A 12,665-nucleotide genomic window follows, 5' to 3' on the forward strand; every position below is an offset into this window, starting at 1 on the left:
AGAGGGATCAAGTTCCAAGTAAGACAAATTCATCCCAACTAAATGTCTAAGAGCAAAACACTTGTAAATTCTACAAGCTACATCACACATTTGCTAGAAAAATGTCAACATAAATTTAGGGAGCCTACTTAGTCCATTTATACTATACAAATACTGGGATGGCAGTGGTTTCTATTTGCTTGTTCTGGAAATCTCCAGCAAAGTGCACAAGAATAGTTAGAAGCAGCATATAACATTAACTGTGAAGTTAATTAACTGCAGATCTAAGTGGACTGTATGTGTGCATTATTCCTACAAACCTATATGAACATATGTTTATCAGCAAAAGCTCCCTTTTGCTTCTTGTTTCCCATACTATAAAGCAATCGTGTAACTTCTCAATTTTTTTCTACACAATCATTTAATTTCTCTGACACAAGAAAAATTCTAGAGTTGAACGTGATTTCTTTGCTTATAGTTCCAAGCTCCTTTCTGCCAGCAGTCAGACCAAATCTCTCTCAATGCCACATTCTTATAGTTTCTCTAACTAATATTTGCTGCCTCTATTCATGCCTTTTTTTGCAGCACCTCTTTTTTTTGGTTACTCTCACAAGAAATGCAATAAACAGTGTGTAAAAATCCTTCAGTTTCTAACATGTACCAATGTTGATACAGTTGGGAGGAAACCTGCTATTATTTTATGTATTTAGTTAAATTAATAAAATTAATGTTGTCTTATAATTATTTTAAGTGTGGGAGGGGTGTACAATCAATTTTAGAATCATTCTAGACAAATTGAGAATATGTTTTCTTATTTGGGGAGTAGCACATAGTTATTTAAGGACAATATTTTAATGAATGAGCTGAAAAGCTATATTTGAGCAGATTAATAAAAGCTTTAATTCAGAAATTTCTTAACTTTTTAATCATAATATTTTATTAAGAGGGTTTTTGCATGCAATGTCTTAGGTATTTTATCCTTATTTTAAGAGAAAAGGCTCAAGACAAAAATCTCATATTGTTTCCAGTTCCCAGGGCTTCCAAACTTGCAGATGCAGATACAGATCCCTCTAGCTGGTGCAATTCAGCTAAGCACCACCAGAAGAAATTGAGTTCTAACACATTTCACTGTTACCAGCTGCATTACCAGTGCCCAGTTCCAGACACTTTCGGACACATGCGAGAAGCCCCATCTGCTGTCAACCTTTTGAATTCAACAACAGCAGAAGCATTTTTCACACACTGCAAGATTTGCAGAAGCCCCTACTTAGCTTTTTTGCCCCAGCTGAAGTGGGCAAGAGATTAAAATAAACAATTTGGCTAATGAGATCAGCCATATGTCCTAAGCGATATCTTCAATCAGGAAAACTTCCTTAGCACTGAAGACTATTGAGTTTGATTTCAGTAGGAACATCTGCTCCAGACCCTGGCAGCTTCAGCAGCTGTCCACTCTGTTTGAAGAGCAGCTTTGTGAATCCTTCCTCAGCCCTTCTCACCTCAGACTGCAGAGCTCTCTCCTTGCACATCATGATGGACTTCCCAAAAAACACAGGTGTTAAAGCAGCATGCTGCTAAATAATTACCATAAGAAACTCTTTAGCCAACTGTCCCATTGCATTGTCATGTTGGCTTATTCAAACTCATTGCCACGCTGGCTTGTCTTTTCAGAAGAATGGAAAAATTCTCTGTTCTAAGCAGAAATTAAATAAAACAATACTGCAAGTCCAAGAATTACCAACTTCCTTTGACATAGTTATTTTGTTCATTACAGATAAAATTTCTATAAATATAAGTATGAACAAATAAAGCATTATTAATCAACAAGGTTGCTTTCTTACTACAAAGCTGAATGTCAGACACTTGCAAGGCATCATATTTACTGCATTTCTGAAAAAAAAAAAAAAAACTAAAAAGGGGTAAAACTTGCCAGACAAAGGATACTGGAAAATTCAAGAATAAATAATAAATGAAAATGCAACAAATTAAAATTGCTTAGATTCTATTAAGATTCTCCCAAATCCATCATTCTTGTAATCTTTCTTGTAATCAAACACACGTTTAAAGTTCTCAGAAACATTCAATCATGCTGCAAAATAAATAATATGAGATTAGAGCATAGAAACACTTAAACTCAAAAAAATAATCTGGAAAAAATGAAAGTGAAACACAGAAGCAGGTAAGAAGTTAGGGGGAATGGTATAAAATGTCAGTTCTGCCATCTAACACGGGGATAGAAACGTCTCAGTCCCAGCTCTAATTGCTTATCCTCAAACCAGAAGAATCTGATACAGGATGGATAGAACCTTGCTACCTGATGCAGGATACAAACCCTTCTAAAGGAAAAGAGGCATTTCATACAGCTGCTCAGCAATGTCTTTTGTGTTATGCAAGAAGCTATACTGTATGGTATAATAAAAAGCAAATTAATTTAACATCCAGCTCCACTAAAAGCTGTCCTGAGTTACAGATCTTGTGTGTGATAGGCACAGAGATGGAGAAGGAGCAATGAAAACCATTTTCCAGCAAGAGGAACTCTGAAGGCTAGAGCTCATTAGTACATTTCTTTATTTGCCCCCACGAGTTCCTTCAAAAAGTAACAAAAAACAACCAGCTGAAGTGCTGAAACATCTTAAGGTCTAGGAGAATCGCCCAGGAATTCTGTATATAGCCACAGAAGTTCAGAAACACTAGTTAAACGACGAAGTGGAACTTTAAAATTTCAGTTAGAAAAAGGAAACTTTCTCTTCAGTTTTCAACTGCAATGCTGTTTTAAGTATGAGGAAATCCTCTTTTTCCTAAACATGATTGTGCTTTTACAACATATTTTGGCTATAGGCAGTGCAAGAACTCTGCAAAACTGTGATTTTAATTATTACACATAATCTCAAAACCCCTAAATATGCTACTGTAAGTTTGGGGGGGGGAATTTATAAATAAAATCAAATTTCTGAAAGCTGTTATTTTGTGCTACTAGTAGCACAGGGAACACCAAGTGACATTCAACAACAGATCTTACACATCCTTAAAATGGACATAATTATAAATGTGACTAAATTACTAAATATGAAAATCAGAAGTGAGCTACATAAACACAATAACACTAACTGACTACTATCACTCTCTGTCAGTCTCATGCCAGATGATATGCCACCTAGGATACTGCCCCAAAATTGTATCTTCTAGAGTGCCAAGCAATTTTGCTGGAACAAATTTACTGCCTCTGCCACTAATTCTAGTCAGCTTAACGTATTGCCCTATTTCACTTAATTTACAGAGAGAGGAATACATTTTATATTTAATTTACTTCGATCATATTAGACATTTTAACTCTCTAAATACAAAGATTACAGTTTAAGTAGGGAAAGATCAAAGTTTCACCTTCCCACTGTAGTAAGCATCTGTTAACAAGTAGTTCACACAAAACACCTGAGTCCTTGAGAAAAAAAAAATACATCAGACACTTGTTACTGAACACAAAGCCATGAATATGTTATAGATACATAGATAGATAAAGATTCTACCTAGAAATATCTTGCAACATTTTTAAAGGGGAACACAACAGTTTACAAGATACCACCATCTGGAGATTTATTTTTTGTCTTGCAAGCTCAACTGTAAGCTCGTGAAAATTGAAGAACAAGACAGGCATGAACACATCAAGAAGAATCTTGCTGGTGAAGAACCAGACATCTGCTTCAGTCATGTATGTCTAGTTGACTAAAATCATAAGCAAATGCCAATAGACCTTATCAACACTGACTTTTTTTTTTTTTTTTTTTTTTTTTTTTTTGCTGGTACTGCTCAGCTGCTTGTTAGGGCGAAGGATATAGCAGTAAAGCAAAAATATTCTACGCTGCAGCCTGTTTATGATGGTCTCTATCAATATGAATATTAATCGCTCTCACACCACTTGAGTGACAGAGCTACAGAGCTAAACAGCATAGACTCACAAATGCCTAAAACATACATATGCAGTTTGCAATTCAAAATCATTAAGCAGGAATAACATTTATTTTAGATGCCATTCTGATTTTCTCAAGGTATAACACCCTTCTGTCTTCCTGAAGCTTTCCTCACTGCGCTCTGTTTCCATGATTCCAGTATAGTACATGCAAAGCAATTACACCAGCCTTTTTTCAATTATCAGCCTTCTTTCCATAAAGAGCAGCTCTATAGACAAAGGGGAAAGAAAATTGTGAACAGTAATTCATTGACAAAAACAAAAATGATAATACCAAACATTAATGAAGAATTAAACTGTTGTTTTGTATAGCTTAAACAAATCTAACTTGACCAGAATAACAATGGTAAAACGGCAGGAGAGAAGATTCAGGACACATCTGACCAGGCAGGCATCAGACCTGACCAGACCACCCAGCAAATCCAACACTGATGCATTCAGAGTCCTCTAAACTACTGCATTCTCAGGAGTCGTTGTGATCCCTTTATAGACCTGGTGGGCATATATCCTACACCGTAGCACAGATTAATGGACAGCACTGGACTATGACATGAAAGAACTGATCCCTATTCCTCGTACGGTTAACAGTCCTGCTGTGTGACCAAGTTATTCTTCCTTCTTGTATCCTCTGCAAAGCACCAAGTTCTAATGATGAAAAGCATAGTGTAAAAACTGTTTTTGCATGAAACTGTTCACCCACAAGAACTGACTGGGCAAGGTAGCTTCAGTCTCTTCTACAACCCCTTCTATTTTTGAAGCAGATAATCAACATTTCAGCTCTTTCTCTTTTATATCCTAAGACAGCTTTCTCCTTGTTTCACATCTGTGTGTTTAAACTAACAGGAATCTACTCAAAATATGTTATACAGCAAGTGATTCCAGCAGCTATATCCAGCCAGCCAATGAGACAGTGATCAGTGCACACACAGGCAGACGTAGAGTTTTTGGCAGAAATAATACAATAAATAAGCCACTCTAACTGCTGGCAGAACCTCACTGTTTTGGCACAGATTCAAGTCACAGTATACTTCAGATGCATACTTTCATAGATTGTTGTCAATATAGGCTAAAATTTCATTACTAATTCTTCCTAAATGCCTAATATTGTAGGAAAAATACTGCAAAAGGCAGATATTTAAAAAGATATTTTAAAAGCTCCAGTCTTTCAAAGCACTTATGTTCCTATATGGCTTTAAGTACATCAAATCATCTCATTCAGTTAGCATATGAACAGCCTTTATTTCCGTCTCAACCCAAATTGTAGGCTTTGTCAGGATCTTGCCCAATGATATTCACACATGTTGAAAGCTGAGGGACAAAGAGATTCCTGAAAATACAGTTGAATTTTAAAAGCTACTGTCTTTCAGACAGAAATAAAGAAACTACATCTGACACTGAAATGGACAAGATTGCAGCACTAGGAAGAGTGTTGCCAGCAGGTCGAGGGAGGTGATCCTGCCCCTCTACTCAGCCCTGGGGAGGCCACATCTGGAGTACTGTGTCCAGTTCTGGGCTCCCCAGGACAAGAGAGACATGGAGCTACTGGAGAGAGTCCAGCAGAGGGCTACGAGTATGATGAGAGGGCTGGAGCACCTGCCCTATGAGGAACGGCTGCGAGAGCTGGGCCTCTTCAGCCTGGGGAAGAGAAGACTGAGGGGGGATCTGATCAATGTGTACAAGTACCTGAAGGGAGGGTGTCAAGGGGATGGGGCCAAACTCTCTTCAGTTGTCCCGTGTGACAGGACAAGAGGCAACGGGCAGAAATTGAGGCATAGGAAGTTCCGCCTGACCGTGAGGGGGAATTTCTTCCCTGTGAGAGTGACGGAGCACTGGCACAGGTTGCCCAGAGAGGTGGTGGACTCTCCTTCTCTGGAGATCTTCAAGGCCTGCCTGGATGCAACCCTGTCTACCATGCTCTAGGTGACCCTGCTGAGCAGGGCGGTTGGACTGGATGATCTCCAGAGGTCCCTTCCAGCCTTACTGATTCTGTGATTCTATGATTATATTTTATTGTTTTATCTACCTATTTGTAATTCAGTAAATTATACTTACATTAAAATCATTCTAAAAAATAAATTTTTAGAAAGATATCTGTAAAAGTAAATGGACCGTTTTCTGGAGTTGTTAAAAAAAAAAAAAAAAAAAAAAAAAAAGGATCAATTGCTGCTTCCCTGCTACAGTTACAAATGTCTCAATTCCACTCAAGTCAGCAGTATAATTCCACATTCACACTGACTCTTGCAAGTCTACAAGTTTCTCTGTAGCCTTCTGAAATAAACAGAAAACATTTACTCTTCACTGATAAAGCTGCGTACTGATATAATCATCTAAAATTTGAATACCTCTTAATGAACATTTTGCAAAAGAACAGCTTCCAAACAGGGCTGAACATTCAACTCTTCGACAATCAGATCTCCAAGATTAGAGGGAAAAACCTGTAATACAGATCAGCTACTAACAAAACAATCAAACTTTTCTTAGCAAATTGACTTTAGGATCCTCTTTATCATTTTTTCAAAGTGGTCGTGCTTCCAGCAAAGTTTTAAAATGTGTGTTTCAAATTACTGAGTGAGCACAATCAGCGCTCAAAGTATATAATCCTACTTCTGATTAAAGACTGAAAAATCTTCGGCCCACATGAGATTCAACAAACTAGACAATTTCCTGAGGTTTCTGTTTTTCTCCATTGACTAAAGAGGGAGCCTAGAGCAAAAAGAACCCTCATTTAGATACATCAGTTAGGTGCCTAAAGTTAGGATGGATGAATCTAGCTCAGAAAAACATGCAGCGCAGTGTGATGATGGAATAATTTAAGGCAGTAAATCATGCGCCAATTTGAAGCAGCTTTCTTTAACAAGACCCTGCAATCCAACCAGCTCTTCCTCTCTCAGCAAATATCCTAATGACAAACAACGACACACGGCATACAGTGTTCTCTGAGATGAGAGGAGGAATTTTCTCCCAGTTCTCCATTTGGAAAACAAGAAATATGTATGCATAAAGAATTCTATACATAAAATAATCCATTATTTCAAAATCATTATAGCTATATGCTAGATTCAGCTTCAGTATTGGTTATCCACCTTAACTTGCAATGATTATTGTATCAGCACAAAAAAACTGCTTATGACTCACAGAACGTCAAAAGGCCAGAAAAAAAGCTTTTTAAGAATGCTATGTTCAGTTAATTATTCTTCTGATAAAATTGCAAATGTAGCATTTAAATTTCTAATTTTTGTTATTAAGATAACAAGTGAAAGCAGTAAGAAATTAAAAGATAAAAATACTATATGCCAAGAAAGGAAACAAAAATCAAGAAAACAAGTTAGATACTATTTTGAAAATGCAGACAACATCATGGAGAACTTAGTTATTTCAGAAAAGAGCATTCTGTAGACATAGTTGCAAAGGACATTCTTGTCCAGTATATTTTCCAAAGAAAGTCAAGCTGGTACCCAAAGAACTTGGCGTTGTAGCAGACAAATGATAAAGCTCTAGAGAAATTGGTTAAAAGCTACAAAAAATACTCTTTAGATAATAAGAGGGCAGAGGAAGACCTTAAAAAACAAACATATTCTAAATTGTAACACAAACAGATGTACTGAGATGATGCAGAGTCAAATATTATATATATATGCACACAGCTCTAGAAAGCTGCTTCTCTGAAGCACTCAGACTTTTGAGCTTTTTTTTTTTTTTTGAAACTACATAGTATAGATATCAGTATAGTTAATAGCTCATATCAGTATAGTTAAGTAAGCACTTAAATGTTTTATTGGACCATAAACTGCACGAGCTAGACTCTAGTAAAGTCAATCAGATACAGAACAATGGCAGCTTAGATTTCTTAAAAATGACACTAAGGAATAATGCAGTGAAATAGTTTAGTTTGCAAAAAGCACAGAATACACATGTGCAAATACAGCCTTACAAATCAAACACTCAAAAAAACCCCTTAATGATTATGTACTTAATGATCTTAATGATTATATAGTTTATGATTTGCTGCTTAAGTATCAAGATATTTTAATACAACTCTTACTTGACTTTTTTAAAAGCAGAAATCATTAGAAAGATTGAGCCTCAAGATGGATAGAACCTAAAAAAATATATCCTAAAAAAAAAAAAAAAAAAAAAAAGTAATACTACTTCTGCCATTATTAGAAAAGACCATTTGCCTCTTCTTTCAATTCCCAAATCCAGACAAACTTCTGAATTCGTGAGCTAAAGAGCTCATTTCACATCAGGGAAATAATGCTTCTGCATATATATTGAAAAATGCAGAAGAACTCTTCTAGCAACATTTTTCTGCCCTAAAATTTATTCTTCTACTAAGTACTCACGTTAAAATTCATTGTGAAGTTAGAACTCATGTAGGTTTAGAGGGTGAGAATATAAATCAGTATTCTTAACAATTTTTGGCCTACAACACTGTGGAAATTATGGTTAATTGGGATGCTTTCCTTATTTTACTAAGCTGAAATAAAACGGAAATATGGTATCTGTAAAGTCAAGACCTAGCTCTACACAAACATTCAGTACATTTCAAGCCAAAGTTGGAAGTCTCTCTTGAAGAAACACTAAGCAGACAAAAATGAGATTACTGACATATCAGATAATTCATTGCTCTATACACTGAAACTTTTCTGTAAATAGTTGACTCTCAGTTGCAACAGCACTGAAGAAAACTGCGAGAAAAAAAGTATGTGCTGTTCAAAAGGAAGAATAATCAGAAGTGTTGCTGTCACTTGTTTGTTAATTCAATGAAAATTTGTAACCAACCACAACCCAACACAATTAGTCAAATCTGACTATGAAGGGACGTTATTACCTCAGAGTGTATATGCTGGAGAGACTACATGTAGTGACAGAAACACTCTCATAGTCACTGCTGGAGATGGAGCTGAGGGGGGAATCACGTAAGCCATCCTGAGAACTGAAAAAACATACGGAAACAAAATGAACTGCTGAAGCGAACACAGGTAAGAACAGCACGGCGGTAACTCACAGATCGTAAATGATTATACAGAAGTAAGAGTAAATTAACAGTTACATTTCTGTTCTTTAGGAAATAATACATACCTATTTTATATCACTACCAAAAGGACAGACAATTTGGCAAAATCAGTAGGCACACGCCTGTAAAAATCTTCACTTTAATTCATAACGTACAGTTAAAACATTCAGGAAAGGGCCAAAAGATGCTACAATTGCACAGGGTACAGATAGAACAGTGCGCCCCACACAGTAAAATGTGGCCTGATTTTATAACAAAGACATAATATCACTGCAAATTCATAAAATCACTATGTGCTTCAGGCCAACACAGCCTAAAAAAAAAAAAAAAAAAAAAAAAAAAAAAAAAAAAACTTCAAGAACCTCTATAATATCACAACAGATTTCATCCAAGTTTCCACAGAATGAGGATGAGCAGGAAAAAATCCAGGAGAAAGCAGACAGCTGACTGTTCAGTAAAAGAAAGGGGGCTAATACAGCTACCCCTGATCTGAGCGGTCCCTACAGTGATTCCTCAGATGTGTGCCTTAGGCCAGCCATGAAGCAGCAATCCCGTGACAAAATACTAACACTTCGTTACACCAAATCTACTAGCTTCTAAATAAAAATATGAATAATTTAAATTAATGATTACCAACTTTTCCCTGTCATTCCTAGGCTAATGAAAAGCCTTTAAATATTACATCATTTTAGATCTTACATCATATTATCAAATAAGTTAGAAGATTAAAAGGAGTTTCATAAGCACTACAGACCTGTCTCGGAGAGATCAATTTTTAATATTTCAGTAACAATTTACTGCTCAGCTACTGGAAATTCCAAAGGCTGAAGAAAATTAAATTATAGAAGATAGGAAAAAATAATCTTGAGCAAATGTATGAAAACTGTGTTGGTTCTAGGCAGTGCAGAAGAATCATGACAGCCTGCTGAACTGAAGTGTTCAGTCAGTAGAAATCTTTGGACAATGAGGAGAGAAACCTAAGAAATATTTTTTAGTTAAAAGAAATGTAATTATTTAGACTAGGATTAAAAAAAAAAAAAAAAAGAAAAAAAGAAAAAAAAACTTACTCCTCTATGACTACTGTTAGATTTATTACACTATTTTGATTTGTAGGAGTAGGTTGGCTAGGTATTCAAACCAGCTATGCTTCGAATTCTTTTCCTCTATTAAATTTACTATTATGGATATTTTTGTGGCTTGAAGTCTGGAAGAAAACTTATGGGGAGTTTTTGAGAGTCATGTATGGAAGGTATGTGCTCTAATCCCTTTAAGATGTAATAGGATTTGTTTGCATACCTCCTCCTCCTCACTTTGAAAATATATCTCTTAGTATTCCTCATTTTTGATTTCCAAATTGAAAATAAATCCAACACGTTTAGCTTGAAAACAAATCCCAAATGTTATGTTTTATTTGAAAGAAGAGCTGTCACAACTGGAAAATAATGCATCAGACTTGAACAAAAATCTATTTAACTTTCATTCGTTTCATACAATTTCCCTTGATAATTCTGCTCATTATGGAGAGATAAGGCTTGCTCATTTATAGCTCATCACCTTTACTTATCCGATTTTGCAATGTGGTATTGCTACTAACATGTACTTTTACTATCTTTTATAGCAGTTAAATGAGGTAAAAAAACCTCTTTAGATTGTGATTTTATAGCATGATTGAGCAAAAGATACTGCTGCGCAAAGATGAAATTTATTGTTGAAACAAAATAATCTTTGAACAGCAGAACCAGGACGTAAGAACAACCAGCAAACTCAGCATTTTCTTTTATTGCCACCATCCCTTACTCCTCCTCCCCAGTTTCCAGTTTTGTTCCTAACAGTCCTGCAGGCTGACTTGGGGAACAACGCTTTTTCTGAGATTTAAGGTCTTGGTTTGCTGTCCTTCAGTGCTTTTGTTAAGCTCTCCCTGATATATTTGAAATCTAGTCAAAACATCTGTTACCAATAGTACACAAAACAAAATCATGAGACTGTTTAAGAATCTAAAATTTTATTTTCTTAGGTTCAGTTTTGAGAATTTGAGCTTTCCAGCTCTTTCTAACAACTAAAAGGGATGAAACTTTCCTTAAGTATGAAGAAGTCAAAGTTCTCATACAATTTTGGGAGCTAAATGCTCTAGGTTAAAAAAGAAGAAAAAAAAAACTCTCTCATTAAGAGCTGGTGACTTTTAGCAACATTGTTGCAGGTCACAAAATCACTTTCTATCCTGAGCTGCTGCTCTGGAGCATGCAGTACAAGTTAGAAAGCAAAACTATAAAGATGGCACATAAAGTGCTGGATCTTAATGGTAAGTAAACCTGATGACTGCCCTCAGAATATTCTTGGGCAGTGGTCAAAAACAAACAGAAAAAAACATCTCCAAACTTGTTCACCATCAAAACACATTTTACCTGAACCAAGTGCTGGCAGATAGTGATCTCCGGCTGACCCCTTAATGGCATTTTCCTTGCCTCTGTCATTTTGAGCTGCAGCATGCTCCTTGGGCTCTCAAAGGAGTCTATACCACACTGCTTTCAGATGATGTGAAAGTAGAAACCCTTTCAACACAAGCTTCAGAACTGCACTGATACTGTTTGCAACATCATTCCTACCCTTCCACAGTACCTAACTGTGCGCTGAACGAAACGTTAGTTCATCCGGGCAGAGAAAAGGGTCCTCTCTCTTCATGCTGCAGAAAGCCACATTCAGGCAGGTTCCTGGCTATATCGATTCAAGTGCAAAGTGCTCTATACACTGCAATTATTCCAGCCTCCACGAAAAGTCTGGGGTCGGTGAGAGAGGGAACTGGCTTTAGAACAAAGTCCCTTACATGGTTCAAACAGCTTATACAAACTAAAGCATCAAATGGGACAGGTATGTCCTGTATTTTGCCAGCAGTAGAAATGGAAGTGTAGTCCGGTGAGACCTGAAGTAAAATATTCTGTCCATCTGATTATCAAAGCCTACACATGAGAGTATCTTTGATTGCTGATTGAAGAAAATCTTGGACTGTCTTCTCATATGCATCAAGAAACACCACAAAACTCTTGCCTACCAAACAGCCCTCGCTCATTAAGAAGGGCTGACGTTGAGGTCTTGAGACAGACTCTCAGCTGACACGAGTTGCTGTCATTGGTGTAAAACCAATTTACATTACCCAAAAATCTCAATCCTATTTTTCTTTTAATGTTCTTGGATATTCTCTGACCACCTTATACGTATCATCCGAGTCCTCTCCCACATGTAAGTAGATACTATTTGCACAATTTTCCACCTCTTTTTAATTTTTTTTCCTAAAAAAAAAATTTTTGCCATTCTTACACCTTCATAAATGCCTCTCTTCCCCCTACTATTTCATCTCTCGATGCACCAATCTGTATGATAGGCCAGGTCAGCCACATGCCATAGGCCATGCGCCAGCCACAGCTTTCAGCACTAGAAATCAATCTCGACAGTAATTGTTTGGTAATGCAAACTGTTTGGACATGCTGTATATAGACCTCACTTACAGAGGTCGGGGTATTATCCTAAAGCATATGTAGTTTAGATAACTGTAAACATTTTTCTTACTCTTGTGCACCAAGATAGATTGACCTTTTCTACCAGAAATGTCTTTCTGCTTTATATTTAGACTGTGACCTCTTTAGGGTAAGAAAGTCTGTGTTTGTTTAGTGTCAAGAAATGGGACCCAATAATGATCTTTTTTTACACCTTCTC

The 12,665-nt window shown here is 36.5% G+C and overlaps 1 protein-coding gene across 3 annotated transcripts in view; it reads right to left on the reverse strand.

Moving 5' to 3' along the window:
- ZFYVE28 (zinc finger FYVE-type containing 28) overlaps positions 1 to 12,665 on the reverse strand; it is a 153,995-nt gene that overhangs the window by 20,577 nt on the left and 120,753 nt on the right. The window contains exon 9 of one of the 3 annotated variants that reach the window (XM_062575260.1): positions 8,772 to 8,876. The exons of the other annotated variants lie outside the window; for them this stretch is intronic. Within the exon in view, the coding sequence (XP_062431244.1) occupies positions 8,772 to 8,876 (105 nt within the window). The remainder of the gene's footprint in view (positions 1 to 8,771; positions 8,877 to 12,665) is intronic. 3 annotated transcript variants of the gene reach the window in all.

Source organism: Rhea pennata, chromosome 4 (assembly GCF_028389875.1).
Source record: "Rhea pennata isolate bPtePen1 chromosome 4, bPtePen1.pri, whole genome shotgun sequence".
NCBI classification, from domain to species: Eukaryota; Metazoa; Chordata; class Aves; order Rheiformes; family Rheidae; genus Rhea; species Rhea pennata.